Raw genomic sequence first — 21,707 nt, 5'->3', positions numbered from 1 at the left:
AAGGTGGGCAGCCCGGGTGGCTCAGCGGTTTAGCACTGCCTTCGGCCCAGGGCCTGATCCTGGAGACTCGGGATCGAGTCCCACGTTGGGCTCCCTGCATGGGGCCTGCTTCTCCCTCTGCCTGTGTCTCTGCCTCTCTCTCTCTCTCTCTCTGTCTCTCATGAATAAATAAATAAAATCTTTTAAAAAAAATAAGCAAAGTATATAAAGAGGATTTACTAGGACACATAGAAAGATAACTTTTCCAATCAAGAAAATGCAAATTAAGATAGCAATGATATAACTTTCTACCATTAAATGGGCACATCTTAAAAGATTAATAATATCCATTTTTAGCAAAAGGGGAAACACTTTCCTATACCGTAGGTATGAACGTAAAGTGGCTCAGCTTTTGGGAGGAATACTATTCATCCAAAATTATTAAATTTGTGTGTTCTTTGATGACTGCCCTGACCTCAGGCCACTCCTAGAAAGACATGTCCTCCCCCAGCCCCACCCTACCCCACCCCACACACACACACAAACACACACACACACACATATACAGGACTGGCATTCATGGCAGCACTGTCTCAGGCTGAAGAGTCAGAAACAGCCTAAAACCTGGTGCTGGTTACATTACCTATGTTGCAGCTGCACGGAACCCATGCAGTGATGGAAAATAATGAATAGCTCTAGGTATTGACGTAGAAAGTGTGTCAAGGTATATAATTTTTTTAATGTGGATTATTAACAATACATCTAAGATCCCATTTATTTTAAAAAATCATAAAGACATTTTATTTAAGGATGCCAAGAGATTACTCCTGGGGAAGGGAGCAGCACTGGTGGTCAGGTGGGAAGGGGGGAAACCTTTACATGTATTTCTGAATATTTTCAGTAAATCACACCAAGGATGTATTCCGATATTGCCTATAATTTTTTTTTTAATTTTAAAAGAAAAGACATAGATGATGAACAGGTAATACTTTTGCAAGCAGGTTTTAGTGCCATTTAAAAAAACAAACAAGAAAGCAAGCTAAGTTTGGAGCACTTTAGGTGGGTCCTTCCTACTGTCAGGCTACAAGGCATATTTTAGCAGCTCCCTTATAGCAGGCCCCCTTTACAGATAAGGAAACAGAGGCCTCAGCCCTGGCCCTTTCCCTATGTCCCCACACCACTGACACAGCAAAAACCATCAGCCTCCACTGTGGGGAGCCTGCCAGCAGAATTAATTCCAGGAGACCCTGCCTTCCCACCCACCCCCAACCCCCGCAGGGTCACTCAGAAAAGAAAACAAAGCCAGCTCACATATGCACAAATTTAATCCCGGCTATCCTGGTCCCCAATCCAGAGCCCTTCTAGGCCACACTTCCCTTCTCCTGGTCACCCACGGCCCAGTCATCCCCCACATCCCTCCCCACTGAGATGCAAAAGCAGGGCCCCATCTCCCAGGGGCCACTCTTTCCCCACCTTGACTCCTATTGAATACAGACACATGACCTTGATCTAACCTTGATCTGGACCCACACAGCAGAGGCAAAGCAGGAAAAAGAGGAGAGAGGGGAAATCAGGGACCCATCTGGGGCTGCAGCAGCCAGAACAGGAGTAGGAGCCAGGTAGAGGTTTGGAGGCATGAGAGAGGCCCATTGTTCATTTGCTGCTTGATCCACTTGCTGTATTTGGTGATGCGGGCATATACACCTGGATTCTCTGCTTTGGCACAGGCCTTTTCCCAGGACAACACCCCAGCCAGAATCCATCTGCCCTTGACTTCACAAGCCAATGGGCCCCCAGAATCTCCCTAGGTAAAGAGAAGAGGAGAATGGGAGTTCTGGGCCCTACTGGGACCCAGGACCCCCGAGGACCCAGAATGCCCACCCTCTGACTTCTGCTCGGAGGATTCTTTCACTCCTTGAGGATCTCACTGCATCCTTCACCCCTCAGTTATAGACCCATTCCAGAATATCAGGCAAGATCGAAGTCACAGGGGAAGGAAGAGGGGAGCAGAGCACTGCCTGGTGATGGTGACAAAGAGGGAAGCCCGGCAAACCCCACTCCGCCCTGGGGGTCACTCCCAACAGAAGAACTGCCAGAACCTCCCAGAAACTCACCGAGCACAAGTTTTCTCCGTAATTGGTGGCACAGATCATGTCCCCCAGGACAAGGGGGACAATGTGGGGGATGAAGGACTTCTTGCGGTAAATCTGGTCACACCTCTTATTGTCCATGATAAACACCTCAGCCTCCTGCAGCTCTGGGGTCAGTGTGGAGTTAACTGTGGAGGAGCCCAGTGGGGTGAGAAAGGACTCTTCACTGCACTCAGCCCTGGCCTCTTCCCACGGCCCTGTCACCTTCATTTCTGAGACTCAGCCAACCCACACCCCTTCGCACACCCGGTGCCCTTTCACCTGTCTGGCCCCCTGCGCTGTCCCATGAGCCCCTCACCCTCTAAGGCTCTCTCCTAGGATCCCTTTCTCTGGGAAGCTTTGGCTTCTGCACCCTGCAGGCCACAATCCAAGTCTCAGTGCAACCACTTACAAACCACTTATGACCATGTCCTGCTTCTCTCCAGCCTCTGAGCTTTGCACCAGTCGTGCCCTCAGTCACCCAGTTAACACTTGCTCCTCCTTCAGGCATCTCTGATAGATCCCATGGCCACAGCTCATCACAGACCCCTTCCAACTTGATCTCGAGATCACCGGAAAAAGCCTCTGCCTCTTCCCTTGTCAGCCTGGGCCCCCACCCCCATGCAGGTATGAAGTGCCCTGCAGGTGAGGCCCGTGTTCCCAACTCAAAGGGTTTGGTATGGGGCAGACACTCCAAGCTCATCAAGTCAATGAATAAGTGGGCAAGTCAATTTATGATTCCCTGACTCTGAGCTTCTGTAAGAGGCAGAAGATCATGCCTAGCCCAGGCACTACTAGACCGGATTGAGGTGGCCACAAGAAGCACAGTGGTGTCAACCATGAAAACAGTTTCCACATGAGGAGAGTTCTAGCGCATCCCAAGAACCAGGGCCCAGAGGTAATGGTCATGAGCCTCCCAAGAGGCACCTTGGAGGGGTCCGGCAGGCAAGGCCCCCAAAGGTGCAGCAGTACCCCTTCTGTGGTTCCACACCCCATCCCCGCCCATCTTGCTCACCTGAGAAGCGCTGTTTAGCCTGGCCCCAGCCAGTCACCCAGCACTGTGTCCCAACCTTCAGGTTGTAGCTGGGCTCTGGGAGGCAGATGGGCTGCACGTACTTGCTGAGTGCCACGGGCCTGTGGAGCTGCAGAAGGGCAACATCCCCCATGATGAAGGTCCGGCCCCAGAACTTGGGGTGCATAATGATGTCCTTCACAGGGATCATGGTGACCCTCAGGGAGTCTGCGGGCTTCAGCTTGTTGGTACCAAGAATCACTGAGTACTCTTTGGTGCTGCAGGAGACACATGGCCCCAGGTAGTAGGTGTCAGGTTCCCAGGCCACACCGCGCTCCCATCGCCACTACTGAAGAACCTCCCACTTAGCAGAAGCCCTGTCTGGTTTGCTCTGATTGCTTCACCTTGTTCATCCAGCCTGGAGGCCCTCAGGGCCAGGGACATGACCACTGCCCCCTCATTCCCTGTTCACATTGATTCGAGGTGGCCTCATCTGCATGTGGTGTATGCAAGTGGGCAGGTGCTGATATACGTGTACATCCTCGTGTGCGTGAGAGATGGTGGCGGGGGGAAGGGAGGGTTTTCCTGTTGCCTTGCTCAAGTACAGTATTTGTTGCTTGGGTCTCCTGTGAGACCCTGAGCTGGCCTCTTCCCCATTCTGGATATCCCTTCCTACTCCCCTTCACCTCCCGACTTCCACACTGTTTCACAGAAGAAATGTGGGGGATAGGTCTCCAGGCCATGGACACGGGGGCCATACTCACCCTTGGATGCAGTGGGCAGCAGTCACTACCCAGTCGAGGTCAATGAGGGCCCCTCCACATACGTGCTCATTTTCCAGCCGGAGGCTCACCTCCCAGGGCCAATGGCGGATCACATCCAAATCCCCTGACCACCAGGGTTTGCCGCAAACTTCAAGAACAATGTCCAGGGGGACACGGTGACCACACATTGGAGGATGAGAACAACTGAGACCAAGATGTCCCCCCCAGCCTGAGACAATGCACACAAAGCTGTAAACTCGGGGGCTTGTCCACATTTCAAAGATGGGGAGACAGAGCCAAAGAAGGGAGAGCAGAGGCCTGCCCAGAGGCGCAGGGCTGGACAACTGACGACAGAGATACAAGGCTTCAAGATAGAGACACAGAGATATTACAGGGGAGAGAGAGAGAGAGATACTGAGACGACAGGGAATGATTAGCAGGGAACCCCAAAACAAGAGAGCACAGAAGGAGCCCTAGGACAAGCAATGCATTCTCTGGTGTCTGGCCTAAGTCCCGAGGCCATGTTCCTGAAAGGCCATAAAACTTGCTGCATCTTGTACATGCAAAAGGTCTGTCCCCACACTACTCAAAACTGAGGAGAGTTCCAGACTCATGTGTCAGAAATCTTTACACAGGCCATTCAAGAAAGAACCCCAGCATGGAGCCCACGGAGGCCCCGCCACCCCAGTTTCCAGTCTCCACCTGCATATACTTCTGAAGCAGTCGAGTTGTACAACTGTGTGAATGAACACAGATGCAAAAATTTCTAAATAAAATATCACTCAACATTATATTTTGAAAAAATAATGCACCACAATCATGTGGAGATTGTCCCAGGAGGGCCAGGGTGGTCCCACAATGGAAAAGCCCTCAGTGTATCTGCCACATAAACAGTTCTTTTTCTTTTTTTTTTTTTTTTTCTTTTTCGCTAAAGGAAAAGATCATATGCTTTTCTCAACAGACACAGAAAAAAGACATTTGAAAAATTCAACATGTATTTATGACTAAAAAAAAACTAGAAACAGGGATCCCTGGGTAGCGCAGCGGTTTGGCGCCTGCCTTTGGCCCAGGGCACGATCCTAGAGACCCGGGATCGAATCCCACATCAGGCTCCCGGTGCATGGAGCCTGCTTCTCCCTCTGCCTGTGTCTCTGCCTCTCTCTCTCTCTCTCTCTCTGTGACTATCATAAATAAATAAAAATTAAAAAAAAAAACTAGAAACAAAAAAAAATATCTCTTAGTTTGGAACAGAAAGGAAATCCTTAACTTTATAAAAATTAGAGACCACAAACCTACAGCAAACACCACATAACATTGAGGAACAGACAAAAAGATTCTATATGGTCAGAAGCCAAGAATAATGGTACTTTTGTGGGAGAAGAGCAGCGAAAGTAAGAGAGATCTTAAGGGAGCTTTTGGGGGCTGGTGTTACTCTACTTTCTGACTAAGGCAGTGACTATACAGGTGGGTTCACCGTGAGACAATTTCTTGATCTGGACACTTAAAGTTTGTGTACTTTTGTGTGTATATATAGTACTTCAACAACTTACTGTTTAAATCAATAACACTTCTCTACTCCAGCACAATCAGCTAGAAACTATATTCAAAATAAGATATATTTTCAATAACAAAAAAATCATAAATACCAAGGAATTAACTTATCTAACACTATGCTAGATTTCTGTGGTGATACATATAAAACTCTAATAAAGAAAAAAAAAACAAAAACCTCTAATAAAGAACCTGGAAAATGACCAACAGAGACATCCCTTGCTTTTAAACTAAACATTTCAGATGTACTTTTCCCCCAAATTAATCTATAAAGTCATCTTCCAAATTAGAATTTTAGGAAGCTTTATAAACTTATTCTAAAACTGAAATAGAAAAAACAAAAAAAAAGGTCCATGACTAGTTCAGTCTCTGAAAAAGCAGAATATAAAAGGACACTTGCCCTAGTAGGTATCAAGATACACATCAAAACCGTAACAACAAAAACAGTGTGGTATTGACAAGGACAGACAAATGGAGCAATGGAAAAGAATAGAGAGCTTGAGTTTGTTCTGGGAACACAGGAACTTAATGTAAATAAAGGAGCCACCACCATCAGTGGGTGAAGGATGGATGTTGAATAGATGGTGCTGGGAAAACTGACTCACTAAAGAAGAAATAAGAAAACCAAAACTGGATTCCTCCCTAGAAGCACTTGGAGACCTAAATAGGAAAGTGAAACTCTTAAAGTTAACAGTAGACCATATGACATGGGGTGGCAAAGGGCTCCTTAAACAAAATCTCAAAATACAAACCATAAAGCATCAAACAGATTAATCCGATTATTATCAAAATCAAGGATTTTTTTTTTAATCCTGGGAACAAAATTAACTGGCAGAAGCCAGATTAGAAGGCAATATTTGCAATATTGAAAATCAATACAGGGTGGATCAGTGGTTGACCATCTGCCTTTGGCTCAGCTTGTGATCCGGGGTCCTGGGATCAAGTCCTGCATCAGGCTCCCCATGGGGAGCCTGCTTCTCCCTCTGCCTATGTCTGTGCTTCTCTCTCTGTGTCTCTCTGAATAAATAAATAAAATCTTTAAAAAAAAAAAAAAAAGAAAAGAAAATCAATATAGGACTTGTATTAGGAATATACAAGGAACTCTAGGAAATCAACAAGAAAAAAAGAACAACAGATAATATACAAAGGAGAAGGACAGGCAATTTATTAGAAGAAAGTCAAGAGGCCAAAAGTACGTTGAGACATGCTGAAACCCATTAGTAATGAGAAAAATGTCAAACCAAGAAGCCATTTTTAATCTATTAGATTGGCAAAAAGATATAAAAGCTGCATTGTGCTATAGTTGGTAGGTCTGTAGCAATATATACACCCTTATGAATGGCTGATAGGAATGCAAAGAGCTGACCAAATCTGATTATGGGCAGTAGATAAAAAAGCACAGTACCAATGTACATTTTTGAGGTCGAGAAGTGGTTGATAAGTGAAGTTGATCAGTTGATACTATGGTTATCTAAGGGGATAGTCTTAGAAAAAAACATGTCTAGGTATTTAGGGATAAGGAGTCAGGCTATATGTTACCTTCAACTGATTCTGAAAAAAATGATGTATGTTTTCCTTGACCTATCTGTATTTTTGCAGTGTTTTGTAAGTTTAAAATTATTTCCAAGTAAAAAAAAAATTTAATAAAACCGGTGAAAAGAGGAGGAAACAGAAAGAGACCTAGAGTATCCATCATTTATGTAAGTTAAAAACACATGCACACAAAACCACAATATATATTTCAACAAGAACACACACAAGCAGAGACGCTCACTGAACATATAAGAAAGGTTGAGAGGAGGGGGAAGAGGGGGAATAGCAGTGAGACTTGGACATAAGCAGGAACAACTAACGTAATGAATCAAACAATTCACAACCAATCAGGGAGGACCTATGACTATGTAAGCTCACGAACAAGCGAGCAACCTAACCCACCATCCCTGATGTCTAAGGATAAAGGCCCTTTAGAGAGCAGAGGTGGTTCAGTCAGTTAAGTGTCTGCCTTCGGCTCAGGTCATCATCCAAGGGCCCTGGGATGGAACCCCGCATTGAGCTCCCCGCTCAACGGGGGAGCCTGCTTCTCCCCCTCCCTCTACTGCTGCCCCTATTTGTGCTCTCTCACTCTCTCTGTCAAATAAATAAAATCTTGAAAAAAGGAAGAAAGCAAGCAGACCCATGAGACTAAATTCTGCTTCCTACACACCCAGAAACACTATCTATGTGACCCTTTTCAGAACACAGCCTCCAAGGAGCTGAAGTTTTTCTGAAGCAGTAGCTCACCCTACCCACCTGGTGTGGAAGTGTTTTCTTTATAACCTGGAGGGGAAAAGGGGAACAGAGAGGAAGCAAGAGATCATGAATTAGTTAATTTGTCCATTCGCCAAATGGGGGGGGGGGGGAGTGTATCAAATAGATACCATGCTGTCCTGCGGGAGAGACAGAAGTAAACACACAACCGCTATGTGAGGTCAGTGCAGGGACAAGGCCGCAGGTTTCAGGGGAGCCTGGAAGAAGTGGGGGACAAGGAGGCTTCTGTGGAAGTAGGGCTATTGTGCCAGGTGTTAAAGATGAAAAGAAGGTAAAAACAGAAAAGTGACAATGACATTCGCTGTAAAAGAAAGAAACAGGGATCCCTGGGTGGCGCAGCGGTTTGGCGCCTGCCTTTGGCCCGGGGCGCGATCCTGGAGACCTGGGATCGAATCCCACATCGGGCTCCCTGCATGGAGCCTGCTTCTCCCTCTGCCTGTGTCTCTGCCTCTCTGTCTCTCTCTGTGTAACTATCATGAATAAATAAATAAAAATCTTAAAAAAAAAAAAAAAGAAAGAAAGAAACACCATGGTGTATGCCAGAGCCTCCAGAGAATAACGGACAAGGCTGATGATGGCAAGAAAGGATACCGAGGAGGAAAAGCCAGGGGTCAATCACCAGGGGCCTCAGGAGTTACACCCAGAAGCAAAGGGAGCCTCTGGGAGGAGGAGGGAGGCCAGTGGAAGGGTAACAAAGTCAGGCTTGAATTTTGAAGCGTGAGGAGGAAGGTGACAGACAAGTCTGGAGGCAGTGAGGGCCCACCAGAGTCTCCACGGGACCCAAGCAAGAAAAGAGGTGGTCTAGATGAAGAAGCGGCAGGGAGAACAGACACGGGGAGCTGGATGCGGGATCCAAGCGTGGCGACGTCTGGGATGACCCCCAGTTCCTGGTGTTAGAGAGGGGTGCCTACTATCCACCTACTCCAGGACAGAGTAAGAGCACCCAGTTTATAGGAAGATGAGGCCTCGGTCTCGGACCTCAAGAAGCAAACGCGTTTCCAGGTCACGCAGCAGAAGGCTGCACTGGCAGATGCTTGTTCTGTGAGGCAGTATCACAGGACCGGTCACTGCCCCCGGGGGAGGGGGCGCTGAAGAGGGAACCCAGACAGCCCTGCAGGGAACAGGACTGACAGGGCGTGGGTGGCCTGGGGAGCCCGCGGGAGCGAGGGGGTTATCCTAAGCAGAGGAGAATCAGGAGGTGCGGCCTGAGAAGCCAGGGGGCTGGAAAACCATGAAAACGGAGGAAGTGGGAGAAAGTCAGGAACAGCAAGGCCAGAGACACGGCAGGAGTGGGCTAAGGAATAAGGGCGAAGTGGGGAGGACTGGAAGGACGCCTGACCTGGGAACGGCTCCTTGGAGCAATCCTGCTCGAGGGGGAAGGGAGCCGGAGAAGGAACCTAGCAAACGGGGAGAGGACGGAGACGGGCGGCAACGTGGCTGGGGGAGCAGGGCGCGCAGGGCCTGCAGCCACAGCAGGGAGGCGGGCCAGCGCCGACCTCCACCAGGAGGGAGGGCTCTGACCGCTACAGAGACCGGGTCGGTGCGGGGAGGACAGTGTCGGCGGGGTTCAGGGGCCCCTTGGGCTGGAGCTGTCCGGGGGGCAGCCCTGAGGGCCCGCGTCTTCGCGGTGAATGAGGCAGCTGCGAGCGGGGCGTGGCGGGGGGTACAAGGGCCGGGGCGGGGCGGGGGGGCGGGCGCTGGGGCTGGGCGAGAAGAGGGAGGCCGCGTGCGGCTGGCTGGCCTGCGGCGCATGCGCGGGCGGGAGGCCGGACCAGGCCTCGGAGGGCGGCTCGGGTCTCCGCCGCGACGGCCGCGTGGGCCCGGGAGGACGCAGTGGTGCAGGGGTGCTCCCGAGGGAGGAGGCCCGTTGGGCAGGGGTCTGACACCATGCTAGGGGGTGGCCGCGGCGGGCAGGTGACAGCGTGTGGGGGTGGGTGTCTAGAGTCCCAGGCCCCCGAAGAGCTCGCAGGCCCAGAGGTCAGGGGTCAAGTGCCGGGGCCGGGCGGCGGGCGGCGTTAGGGGGCAGAAGGACCGCATGGGGGCGGGGGAAGGGAACGTGGCAGACACGCGGCGACCCACGACGGACACGCGGCGGCTGAGGAGGCGCCGCCTCACCCGAGTGCAGCAGCAGCAGCAGCAGCAGACGGCGGCTCAGGCTCCAGGGCCCAGAGGCTGCAGGCCCAGCGCTGCGGCGGGGGAGCGCGGCGGCCATGAGGCCCGGCGGTGCCCCCTGACGCGGCAGACGCGGCGCCGCGAGCCCACGTGACCGCGAGCGTGACGCTGTCGGGGCGCCTGCAGCACGTGATGCGGCTCCGGGCACGTGACGACGCCCCGCCGGCCCCGCCCCCGCAGGCCTGCCCGCCCGCCTGTGGCCTGAAGGGAAAGTCCGTCCGCCGTCCGCGATGGGCGCCGCGGTGGCCACCGCCCGGACCTCCGGCCGCACCTTGGTCCCCTGGGCTCGGTGCGTCGGAAAAGCTCACAAGTCCCATCGATCTGAGGATCTGAAAAGGCGGAGGCAGCCTGAGGGAGGTGCGGTAGGGCTAGGGAACCGGAAGGCGCCTTTAGGAAGGTAGCTTGGAGCCGCACCGACGCCGACGCGGGGATGCCGAGTCCTGCGGGAGCCGCGACCAGGGAGAGGCGTTCCCCGGCCTCCCAGGCTGCGCCGGGGAGAGGATGGCCTAACCCGGGCCTCGAGCCTCGAGCCTCGGCAGCGCGGTCTCGAGTCTGCTGGGTGTGATAGAACTGGGAGCCGGCCGCCCAGGTTCCCGCTCCCCGTCCGGTGCTGGGGCGGGAGGTGTCCAGGTCTGCGGGCCGCGTGCCCCTGCTGGGAGCGAAGGGGGCCCGCATGATGAGTTCCCACAGCCCGCAGGGGAGTAGGAGGGACGCGTGCCGCTTCCACGGCGCGGCCGTCACGGGGAGGGTGCCTTCTGGACCCGTGCGGAGCAGTGGCCCCAGCGCAGCGCCGTCACCGGGAACTTGCTAAAGATGTAGTTCTTGCCCCCCGCCCCCAGACCCACGGGACTGAAAAGTCTGGGAGTGGAGCCAGTGATGTGTATTTTAAACAAGTCGGGGAGCCAGAGAATGAGAGTAAAGAACTAGAGCCTAAGAGCTAGAGCTCCTTCCTCCCAGCAGGAGCACAGATGTTTGCTAACAAAGAGGAGGGGACGGGGTGCCTGGGTGGCCCAGTGGGTTCAGCGTTTGTCCTCTGCTCAGGTCATGATTCCAGAGTCCTGGGATCAAGCCCCACATGGGGTTCCCAGCCCAGTGGAGAGCCTGCTTCTCCTTCTGCCGTTGCTCCTCCCCGTGCTTTGCATGCTCCGTGTCTCTCTCTCTCTCTCTCTCTCAAACAAATAAAATCTTGCAGCACCTGGGTGGCCCAGTGGTTGACTTTCTACCTTTCCAAACCAGGCTCCCTGAGGGGAGGAGCCTGGTCCTCCCTCTGCCTATGTCTCTGCCTCTGTCTCTCACGAATAAATAAGATATTTAAAAAAAAAAAATTAATTCTAAAAACAAAAACAAAAAACATTGTGGAGTGGGGGCAGCAGCAGCAAGTGGAAGAAATGAAGAAGTATTTCTCATGCTTTAACTTCATTCCTTGTCACCAGTTCTGGTCTCTTGTGATCCTTTCCTCTGAGCTGCAGAGGCTGGTTAAGCTGCAGAGCTCGGGGCAGACGTGTGGAGTAGCAGAAGCAGGACCCGGCTAGGTAAAACCATGCAGAGGGCTCCCATATGAGCTGACAGGGACTCACCACTCTCCTGAGGGCTTAATAAAAATCATGAGTAGATCTTTTGCTACATGAGAGACTAATTCTCTAAAGAGTATGTTATATGCAACCCCACAATTTTCAGGAGACCAGAACTTAGAATGAACAGAAACACATTCCGTTTATTCAGTTGATGTCAGAAATCTGTGCATTGCATCACTGCCTCCACACAACTTGGGGTGAGCCTGGATGTGGCCACCAGCTACTGAGGAAGGGGGGCCCCATCACAGGGCTGCCATCACAGAGGGCCTGTGTGCCACAGGCTGGCCACGCACAGGGGGATCCTTGCTGGGTAAAGGGGAACTCCTCCCAGCCCCAGACACACCCGAGGCAGATGTGGAAACCCCAGGTCTCCCACCTCAGCAGGGACATGGTGACACTTCCTCCTCCTCTGTCTGCACCACCAGCAAGCTGACTGCTCTGACAGAGTCTCAGGTGACAGCCTGAGCCCACACCCAGCTCCAGTGCTGTCTCACTGCTCCTGAGGTCTCTTCTGTGGTAGACGCTCTCCAAGATGGCAAGGACGCACCGGGGTCCGCCTCGCAGGCTGGCTGGCTCTCAAGCTGGCATGCTTGCACTCCCTCCTTCCAGGCAGGCAGGGCACAGCCAAGGTGTGGGTGTGGCCGAGGCAGGTGATTGGGGCATCAGGCTGGGGCACTTTCTGGGCTCTAGTCTTGCTGCCACCTTCTACGGTGTGGTCCTCTACAGGGTCAGTGGATGCCAACCAGAATTGCAGGAAGGAGCATTTGAGTAGGAGTGGGAAGTCAGAGGAGAGGCCCAGTGTGAGACTCAGAAACAGGAGGGGAGTGGGCCAGGGTGATCATGGGGCCACCAGGATGCCCAGCGGCAGCAACAGGCACAGAAGTGGGAAGAAGCCTGCTGAGCCCAAAGAGCAAGCCTGATTCAAGTGACTGCTGATCCACTCTTTGTACAAACTAACATCTGTATAAACTATAGGAGAATTTTTGTGACCACAGCCAATGCCCCAGCTCACAATCCCCACCTGGACCCATGTTTCTCTAAATTCACAGACCAGGGGCCCCCCAGAATCTCCCTGGAGAAAGAGGAAAAAAAGCAAACACAGGAATGGAAGAGAATCAACATTAGAACTGGCTGATCACACTGCAAGTCTTGGGGAGACAGGCACACATAGGGCTTCCCCAGGACCCCACCTCCCCAAGCACCCACCAGCCCTAGGTTTCTGAGAATATTTGAGAATTGAAAACTAAGTGAAAAGTTTAAGAACCTCTGAGAAAATCTCCTCCTTGCCAGGTGCTTATGGATGCACACGTGATATACAGCCAGTAGGCCCTAGTGCAGCAGCGTGTTGAAATCCTCTTGGAATACCCCTGTTCCTCCATTGCCCCAAGGTCTTCCCCAAGCCTCCCATGCCCCAACAACCAAAGGGGTGCCCCTGGCACAGTGAGCAGCTTCCACAGCCCTACTCCAGCTCTAAGGCTGGTGTCTTTTCTGATGGCTCAGTCCTGGGCCTCAATGGATGTGAACTATTTTGAATATCAACTGTGCATGGGAGGATCCCATACTCCTTATCTCTAACCTGAAACTTCTCCTGGCCTTAAACCCACATATCCAACACCACACATTCATGAGTTCCCCGTCTCCAGACTGTCCCAGATAGCCTAAGGCCCCCATCTCAGAACATTGCATGTCCTCTCCCAGATCTGCTCTGGTGCCCCCACTCTGTACCACCCAGCTCAGACAGAAACAGAGAGCCCTCCTGACCTGTCCCTCACCCCCACCCTCCCAGCAGTCAGTGACTCAACCTCAGGTACACCCTCTTTACCCCCTAACCACCCCAGGTCCTACTCAGAACTCAGCAGCATTGCCTAGACGATGGAAACAAACACCTAGCCTGCAGTCCTGCCTGGGCGGCATCAAGAAACTCAGCCCAGCACTCCAGGCCACACATACTCCCACTCCAGGCCTCTTCCCTGGCCCTGTTGACCACCTCACTGCTCCAGACCTGGAAGACATGCCCTGAACATGACAGGTTCCCTTGCACCTCAGAGCTGCTGTATGTGAGGCTCCCTCTCCCTACAAGGCTCCTCTCCTCTTTCCAAGAAATCCAAATACTCATCCTCTGAGACCCAGCCCAAATGCCCCCTCCTCCAGAAAGCACTCAGTGCAGGAGTCCTGCAGGCACGCACAGGGGGACCCCAAGCGAACACCTTCAGACCTCACTCATGTATGACGGGTATGATGTCTTTGTGGCAGGGTTATGACTGGGGGGTTAACAGAGCTAATGGGGACAGATGCTCCCACTGGTCACATGCTAAGTGCCGCATGGGAGGAACCCAATGAAAGGAACTCAGAGTGTTAGCATTATCCACTCCCTGATTTCCCCCCACCTTGGCAGTGTCCCCAGGCAGCAAGGGCTGCTCCCTTTTGAAGGAACAGGCCAGGCCAGCTCAGGGGAGCAATGAGTGGTTCCCCCCACGAGTGAGGGGAGCGGTGGCAGATGAGCCAGGCCCTGGCACTCGGGAATGAGGAGACTTTGAGGGGACATCCTCGATGCGGAGGCCACCATGGAGCCATGAACTGACCTTGCAGGGACCCTTCTCCTCTTGATAGCCACAGATCATCCCTTGTTTCACTAGGGTGCGAAGTGTTCCTAGCTGTGCCTGTAATATCTGGTTGCATTTCCTGTAGTGAAGAATGAGCTGCTTGCTCTCCTGAAGGTGAACCGGTACCATTGCTGAAGCTACAAGGAGAAAGTCAGGGTCTGTGTGAGTGGACAACACAGGAGTCCCCAAACCCTCTCTGCACTCACGCTCTGTTGCCCCCTGAGAGGAAGTCGGGGCAGTAGATACCATCCCATTGATGGGAGGGATCTGAATGTGTAGTGGTCAGGGGAGAGGAAGAGGAAGGGGTAAAAAAAGCCACGATGGGGGAAGGAGGGACACCTCAGGACTGAAGGAGGCAAGGCCTTACCAACCTGCAATGAAAAGCAAGTGTCACTCTGAGTACCAAGAGTAAGTGACAGGTGTCCTGTGCAGAGCAGAATCACAGGCTCTCAGACAGGTGATGCTCCAAAGGTACCAATCCAGCCTCTTCCCTGAGTTAGGAAGGCCCTAACCCTCACCAACAGGGTTGCTCTGGCTCAGCCTATACCCCCTGGCACAAAAAGCTCCCTCCCCACCCAGCAGGTACCTCGAGGGAGGAACAGCTGTAACTGGCAGACAGCCCATCACCTACCTCATCACCCTGGAGCTGAAAGCCACACGAGAGAAAACCCACCATCCCTGGCACCCAACCCCCCAGGTGCTAACATTCCAACAGCAGTTCTTTTTTAAAAGATTTTCTGTTTTTTGAGGTGGGGTTGGGGAGAGCGCACACAAGTGGGGGAGGAGCAGAAGTAGAGGGAGAAGCAGACACCCCTTTGAGCAGGGAGCTCGACTCAGGCTTGATCCCGAGATCCCGAGATCATGACCTGAGCCCAAGTCAGACATTTAACGGACTGAGCCACCCAGGTGCCCCTCATTAAACAATTCTTAATGAGGTTCAGTTACTCCCTGGCAGTACCTCATCCTCCTCCCTTGCCCACCTGCTAAAGAATCAGCTTCCCTGTCCCTTGTGGAACAGCTTGGGAGCCAAGGCCAGGGCACCAGCCTGCCCCCTCGGCTCCCCAACTACGGGTCTCACCTCCTTTTTCCAGGTGGCCCCAGCCAGTCACCCAGCACTCTGTCTTAGCTTCCACTTGGAGAACCCTTCTAGGGAGGGACACAGGACGGATGGATGAAGAGTAATTCACAGAGGAGGCCAGGAAAACAAGGGCAATGTCATGTCTCAAAGTTTTATCATCAAAAAAGTGATGGCAAAGGATGTCTTCAACTGGAACCACCAGTGCCGTTTCGGAATGAGGTTGTAACAAGTTGTCTCCCAGCCTCACTGTATATTCCTCGTGGCTGTGGGAAGAGGACGCAGCCTTCACAGAGATCCCGGAGCGTCTCTATACAGCCCTTCCACACTTTCCAGGCTCTTCCCAGCCTGCTCCTGTCTCCTAAGCCAGCACCAGGCCCCTGCCTGCCTGCAAACCATATCCCATGCCCAGACCCTAACCACTCTAGCCAGTGGTCATCCGAGCGAGATCCCAAGGCTACCAAAGCAGCAGCCGGGAACTTGGTAGACACGCAAATTCTCAAGTCTCACTCAAGACTGAATAAAACTCAGGGAGCCGTGACTCCTTTTCAGAGGAGGAGGAAGAGGAAGCTCAGGGAAGGGAGTAGGACTGGCACCAGGTCACAGAGCCCAAGCTGGAGCCACAGACACTCACCCAATTATGCAGTTGGCGGCGGTCAGCACCCACTGATGAGCAATGAGGGAGCCTCCACATACATGTTTATCCCGGGCCTGCAGGCTCACCTGCCAGGGCCACTTCTTGTCTGAGGCGGGCACTGAACAGGCTCTCCTCGTAGACTTGGGGCCACATTCTAGCTGACTCACTAAAGAGAAGTTGCTGGAGGTGAAGCTACCATCTCCTTCCCACCCACAGCCCCTGGTCGGCCACCAGGACAGAGCCAGGTTTCCTCTCCAACCCTTCAAGACAGAGTCTGACCCTTCTATCTGCCCAGCCAAGCAGCTCCCCCTGTGGCCTCCCAGGCAGGCCTGTCCACACCTGTCCAGAGGCAGTACCTTGAGGAGACAGTGGTTCATACTCAGTGGTCTGATGGGACTCCGGGGCCTCTCCCACTGCGAGCGCTAGAAGCCGTGGGGCTGCAGTGGGTATTGGCATCCGCGGGGACTCCTGGTGCCCTGGTGGCGAGGGCGCCTCTGAGCTTGCCGGGGTCATTGCAGAGTCCTCGCTGGGGTCGCACCCCTCACCTGGGGAAGACGGTGAGGCAGGAGCTGGCCCGCGGGCACCCTCTCGCCTGCCCCTTCCTCCAGCACCCCTCCTCCACCCACTCCCCGTGCCGCCCAGCCTGCCCTCGCCCCCTCCCCGCCCACGGGGTCCCACCAAGCAGGGGCTGGAGGAGCAGGAGCCAGAGCAGGAGGCCCAGGGGGCCGCCCCGGGACGCCATGGGCCCGCGTGCGCCGCAGCCCTGTGGGGACGCCCCCTCGCGGCGGCTCTTGGCCCTGCCCTCGCTTCGCCGGCCGGACGAGGTGCTCTGTCCGGCACCCTTCCCAGCCAGCTGCACCTCCAGGATTCCCACCTCCCGGTTATCCGACAGAAAACAATCCAGAAGGCTCCTGAGGCGCCTGAAAATGCCATTGCTTTTATCAAGAGTAAAATAGAGATCTTCTGGGTTATACACCCCAGAGTGATCTGATCCCTGGAGCCCTTAAAAGGACAAGGAAATGCATTCTATCCAATGGAAAAACAAAAGGAAGGTAGGATACATAGAAAATACCAAACCAAAGAGCAGTATTGAATCCTAATATGATAGCATTTGCAATTAAGTGTTAACAGGTTGGACATACTAGACAAACAAGAATTTTCACATTGGTAAAAAAAAAAAGATAAGGTCCAGAAATACACTATCTGAAAATACTAGATATTTTTTTTTAAGATTTTATTTATTTATTCATGAGAGACACAGAGAGAAAGAGAGAGGTAGAGACACAGGCAGAGGGAGAAGCAGGCTCCATGCAGGGAGCCCGTTGAGGGACTCGATCCCGGGTCTCCAGAATCAGGCCCTGGGCCAAAGGCAGGTGCTAAACCACTGAGCCACCCAGGGATCCCTGAAGATACTAGATATTTTTAAAAAGAGAGGCAGATACATTGGAAATAAAGGGACAGGAATGAAATACCAGACAAATCTGATGCAAAAGAAAGGTGGGATAGCAATTTTCTATCAGATCATAAAATCAAAGGTGAAGATTACATAAGGGGAGGGGGGTGCCTGAGTGGCTCAGTCAGATAAGCATCAGACTGGATTTCAGCTCAGCTCATGACCTTAGGGTTCTGAGAGCCCTGCATGAGCTCCACACTCAGCGAGAGGTCAGCTTGAGATTCTCTCTCCCTCTCCTTCTGCCCCCATGCTCTCCCCCCCAGCTCCACGCACTCTCTCCAAAAATTAATTAATTAGATTACAGAAGGGACAGAGAGATTTATATACAATAAAAATAAGAAATAATTGAAAAGATGCAATGAGGAGCCCTTAATATGTGAAACAACAGGTGACCAACTTCATGAGAAAACAGAATTTTTGAAATATTCCTCTTAAGAAGCCCATTGCTTATGGAGGCAAAATTAAGCAAAAATTATAGGATATTTTTCTATGACCACCAATTCCTGATTTTAGCTAAGATCACGATCTGTCACAGGATTGAGCCCTGTGTCAGGCTCCATGCTCAGCACAGAGTTTACTGGGAATTCTCTGTCCCTCTGCCCCTCCCCCTGTTCACTCACTCTATAAACAAACAAATAAAATCTTTAAAAAAAAAAAAAAAGGAAATCATGAGAAGAGCACTCAGCTGGCTCAGTTAGTAGAGTATGAGACACTTGATCTCAGGGTCCTGAGTTCAAGCCCCATGGTGGGTGTAGAGCTTACTTAAAAATAATTTAAAATAATCTAATAATTATTTTAGTAAATAATTTATTTAATTTTAATTAAATTAAATATAGGAAATAATTTTTAAATTATTTAATATAATAATTTTTTAAAAATCAAAAATAATGACGATTTAAAGGTTACTACCAATGAAAGCACTACATATGAAATATCACATGTGATGCAGCTATAGTAGTCCTAGAAAGTAATTTAGAACTTTGACCATATCAGAAAATAAACAAAACTGATAACAAATGGGCTAAATATGCAGCTCAGAAAGTGAAAGCAATCAGTGGGGTACTTACAAAGACAGGGCTTGGGAGAAAAAAAGGAATAGCGGGAAAGAGCAGCAGAAATCAATGGAGACAAAATTATGAAGAAGATGAATACAATCAGAATTTTGTTCTCCGAAAAGCTTACTAAGAGACAACATTCTAGGAAGATGGAATAAAAGAAAAATACAGAATAAATAAACGGAAGCAACTTAAAGATATAACATATTTTATTTTAATCATAGAAGAATATTATTAAATGCATGTGCTCACTTGTCCTTCTGGCCAAGATAGACTAATATGGATTGCCCTTCCCACCCAAACAACCAAGATGGGCAAAATATGAAACAAGGGGAAACTCGGTGGTTCAGTGGTTGAGCATCTGCCTTTGGCTCAGGGTGTAATTCTGGGGTCCTGGGATCAAGTCCCACATTGGGCTCCCTGCAGGGAGCCTGCCTCTCCCTCTGCCTCTGTCTCTGTCTCTCCCTCTCTCTCTGGGTCTTTCATGAATAAATAAATAAAATCTTATATATATATATATATATATATATATATATATATATATATATATATATATAAAACGGTAGTTTTCAGGACCCTGGACACCAGACTACAAAGGGCTGGACCATTGATAGATGGAAACTGAATGGGGTGAGTCCTATCATGGCCTCTGCTTGAGGCCTTCAGAGTTTCCAGGCCACAGTTCAGAGAAGGGGAACCTAGGCAGAACCCCACAGATCTCCCTGAGGTGAGCGAGTGAAGCTGAGAGGCAGCGGACCCCAAGACAACTATACAGAGAACACTGGGGATGGGGGGAGAACTCTCAGATTCTGCAGAGACTCCCCCTCAAGTGTCCCCCAGCATATTGATTAGTGAGTGGTGGTGGGGAGAACCTGCCTGAAGCTTGAGAAATAACCACTTGAAAAGATTAAAAATAACAATGCCTAGTGCTCACCTGAGGCCAGGAATAGTGCCTGTTCTCAGCAGGCAGACTGGAAAAACTGAAGATTCTTGGGGCACTGGACAGCATGTTCAGAAAGGTCTTGTCTCCAGGTGCATGGCTGGCTCAGTCGGTTAAGTGACTGCCATCGGCTCGGGTCATGGGACTCTAGGACCATGCCTGCCTCGGGCTCCCCACTCAGCAGGAATTCTCCTTCTCCTCTGCCCCTCCCCCCTGCTCATGCTCTCTCTCTCAAATAAAATCAAGAAAGAAAGAAAGAGAGAGAAAGAAAGAGAGAGAAAGAAAGAAAGAAAGAAAGAAAGAAAGAAAGAAAGAAAGAAAGAAAGAAAGAAAGAAAGAAAGAAAGAAAGAAAGAAAGAAAGAGTCTTGCCTTGGCAACAGGAAATAACAGTCTCTAGAATGAGAAGTGTCCCCGTCCTTCAAATCTTCAAAGTGAGCCCTGAAAGTATCCGTTTCTAAGCAATTTTACTGCATCCCAAATAAAGCTCAAGAATATTTCGAGGAAAATATCAAAAACCCAGGTAAAAGTCAAAATATTTGGTGTCCTTTTTTTTTTAATTTTTTAATAAATTTTTATTTATTTATGATAGTCACAGAGAGAGAGAGAGAGAGAGAGAGAGAGAGGGAGGAGAGAGAGGCAGAGACACAGGCAGAAGGAGAAGCCTGACGTGGGATCCGATCCCGGGTCTCCAGGATCGCGCCCTGGGCCAAAGGCAGGCGCCAAACCGCTGCGCCACCCAGGGATCCCAATATTTGGTGTCCTAACAAAGAATACCCAACACTCAAGGAGCATGAAGGTACCATGCGTAATGAGGAAAATAATCAATCCAGAGCAACCCAGAAATGACACAAATGTTAAAACCACTGGCAAGAATACTAAAACAACTATTATAACTGTAAGCTAAACATATATATTCAAAAGTTAAGTAGAGATATTGAAGATATAAAAAGACCCAAGTCAAACTTCCAGGTATAAAATCTACCATGTGTGAGATGAAAAAATACAGTGACTGATGAGAGTGACAGTACATTAAACATGGCAGAAGGAGGGATGAGTGAACTTAAAGACGTGACAATAAAAAAAAAAAATTACCAGAATGAAACAGAGGGAAAAGGAATTATAAAAAAAAACAGAACACCATGGGCTGTGGCTGAAGACGTGTGCTGGCACTTTCACAAGGAGAGATGCTGTGCAGGAGAGACAAAAGTATTTAAAGAAATAATGGCCACTTTTCCAAATTTAATAAAAACAATCACCCCAGAGATCCCATCAGCTCAATGAACCCCAAGCAAATGAAACTAGACTGAGGCACAACTTAATCAAATGGCTCAGAACCAATGATGATGTGAGAGGAACAAAAGGAAGGGTGACAGTAGGTGCCTCATCAGAAACAATGCGAGCACCATTCTCAGCTGAGGTTGATAAGATGACACCATGCCTTCCATTTTCAGCTGTCATGTCCTATTCCCAGGCTATCATGTCCCATATTTGTCCCATATTTTTCCATTTTTGTGCTTTTTTGCTGCTGATTTTGCTGTTTAAAATGACCCCCAAGCATATTTACTGAGTGGCTGTCTCGTGTTGCTAAGGACCCTGGGCTGTAATATGTATCGCAGAGAAAATACGTGTTAGGTGAGCTTTGTACAGGCTTGAATTATACTTCTGCTGGCCCTGAGTTCAATGATAATAAATCAACAGAGTGTATTAAATAAGATGTCTTTAAGCCAGAAACAAACAGAAAATAAAGTTATATATTGACCACCTGATGAAAATGTGCAGTGAGACTCCCAGAAATCATTTTTTAAATTTAAATTCAATAAATTAACATATAGTGTATTATTAGTTTCTGAAGTAGAGTTAAATGATTCATCAGTTGTATATAACATCCAGTGCTGGGACACCTGGGTGACTCAGTGGTGATCCTGGGGTCCTGGGATTGAGTCTGGCATCAAGGTCCCCGCAGGGAGCCTGCTTCTCCCTCTGCCTGTGCCTCTGCCTCTCTGTGTGTGTCTTTCATGATTAAATAAATAAAATCTTTAAAATAAATAAATAAATAAATAAATAAATAAATAAATAAATAAAATCTTTAAAAAAAAAAAAAAAAAAACAGTGCTCAGCACATCATGTGCCCTCCTGAATGCCTGTCATCCAGTTACTCCATCCCCCCAGCAACCCTGTTTGTTTCTTGTGGTTAAGAGTCTCTTATGGTTTATCTCCCTCTATGATTTCATCTTTGTTTTATTTTTCCCTCCCTTCCCATATGATCCTCTGTTTTGTTTCTTAAATTCTTTTTTTTTTTTTTAAGATTTTATTTATTCATGAGAGACACAGAGAGAGAGGCAGAAACATAGGCAGAAGGAGAAACAGGCTCTATGCAGGGAGCCTGATGTGGGACTCGATCCCTGCCACCTAAGATCACGCCCTGAGCCAAAGGCAGACACTCAACCACTGAGCC

At 50.1% G+C, this 21,707-nt stretch overlaps 2 protein-coding genes across 4 annotated transcripts; both read right to left on the bottom strand.

The window, feature by feature from the left end:
* Window positions 1-752: 752 nt before the first annotated feature.
* LOC144290173 (serine protease 45-like) lies at window positions 753-9,990 on the bottom strand. Of its 3 annotated transcripts, XM_077859141.1 has the most exons (6): window positions 9,858-9,990; window positions 7,725-7,751; window positions 3,885-4,032; window positions 3,124-3,398; window positions 2,094-2,257; window positions 753-1,783 (listed from the first exon to the last, which is right to left on the bottom strand). In XM_077859141.1, exons 1-6 carry the CDS (start codon window positions 9,952-9,954, stop codon window positions 1,550-1,552), a joined length of 945 nt encoding a protein of 314 aa, XP_077715267.1. In that variant the 5' UTR covers window positions 9,955-9,990; the 3' UTR covers window positions 753-1,549. The 3 variants fall into 3 exon arrangements, with proteins under 3 accessions (XP_077715267.1, XP_077715268.1, XP_077715266.1); XM_077859142.1 differs by lacking the exon at window positions 7,725-7,751 and having other exon boundaries at window positions 9,831-9,985; XM_077859140.1 differs by lacking the exons at window positions 7,725-7,751; window positions 9,858-9,990 and having other exon boundaries at window positions 3,885-4,897.
* A 1,612-nt stretch (window positions 9,991-11,602) lies between these two features.
* On the bottom strand, window positions 11,603-16,576 carry LOC144290171 (serine protease 43-like). The gene is made up of 6 exons (XM_077859138.1): window positions 16,482-16,576; window positions 16,160-16,348; window positions 15,801-15,969; window positions 15,170-15,432; window positions 14,071-14,228; window positions 11,603-12,208 (listed from the first exon to the last, which is right to left on the bottom strand). The coding sequence occupies exons 1-6, from the start codon at window positions 16,543-16,545 to the stop codon at window positions 12,194-12,196; spliced, it is 858 nt and encodes a 285-aa protein (XP_077715264.1). The 5' UTR covers window positions 16,546-16,576; the 3' UTR covers window positions 11,603-12,193.
* Between the last annotated feature and the right edge of the window lie 5,131 nt (window positions 16,577-21,707).

Source organism: Canis aureus, chromosome 19 (assembly GCF_053574225.1).
Source record: "Canis aureus isolate CA01 chromosome 19, VMU_Caureus_v.1.0, whole genome shotgun sequence".
In the NCBI taxonomy this organism is placed as follows: Eukaryota; Metazoa; Chordata; class Mammalia; order Carnivora; family Canidae; genus Canis; species Canis aureus.
The sequence above is the reverse complement of the archived record's forward strand: the minus strand, read 5'-3'. Positions and strand labels throughout refer to the sequence as shown.

Coding starts and splice junctions, on each gene's coding strand:
- LOC144290171 (XM_077859138.1), bottom strand. CDS start 16,545: ATGGCGTCCCGGGGCGGCCCCCTGGGCCTCCTGCTCTGGCTCCTGCTC. Junction 16,349..16,481: donor GCTCCTCCAGCCCCTGCTTG/GTGGGACCCCGT, acceptor CGTCTTCCCCAG/GTGAGGGGTGCGACCCCAGC. Junction 15,970..16,159: donor TGAACCACTGTCTCCTCAAG/GTACTGCCTCTG, acceptor ACTTCTCTTTAG/TGAGTCAGCTAGAATGTGGC.
- LOC144290173 (XM_077859140.1), bottom strand. CDS start 4,159: ATGTGGACAAGCCCCCGAGTTTACAGCTTTGTGTGCATTGTCTCAGGC. Junction 3,399..3,884: donor GCTGCCCACTGCATCCAAGG/GTGAGTATGGCC, acceptor TGTCTCCTGCAG/CACCAAAGAGTACTCAGTGA. Junction 1,784..2,093: donor ACGGAGAAAACTTGTGCTCG/GTGAGTTTCTGG, acceptor CTCTTTACCTAG/GGAGATTCTGGGGGCCCATT.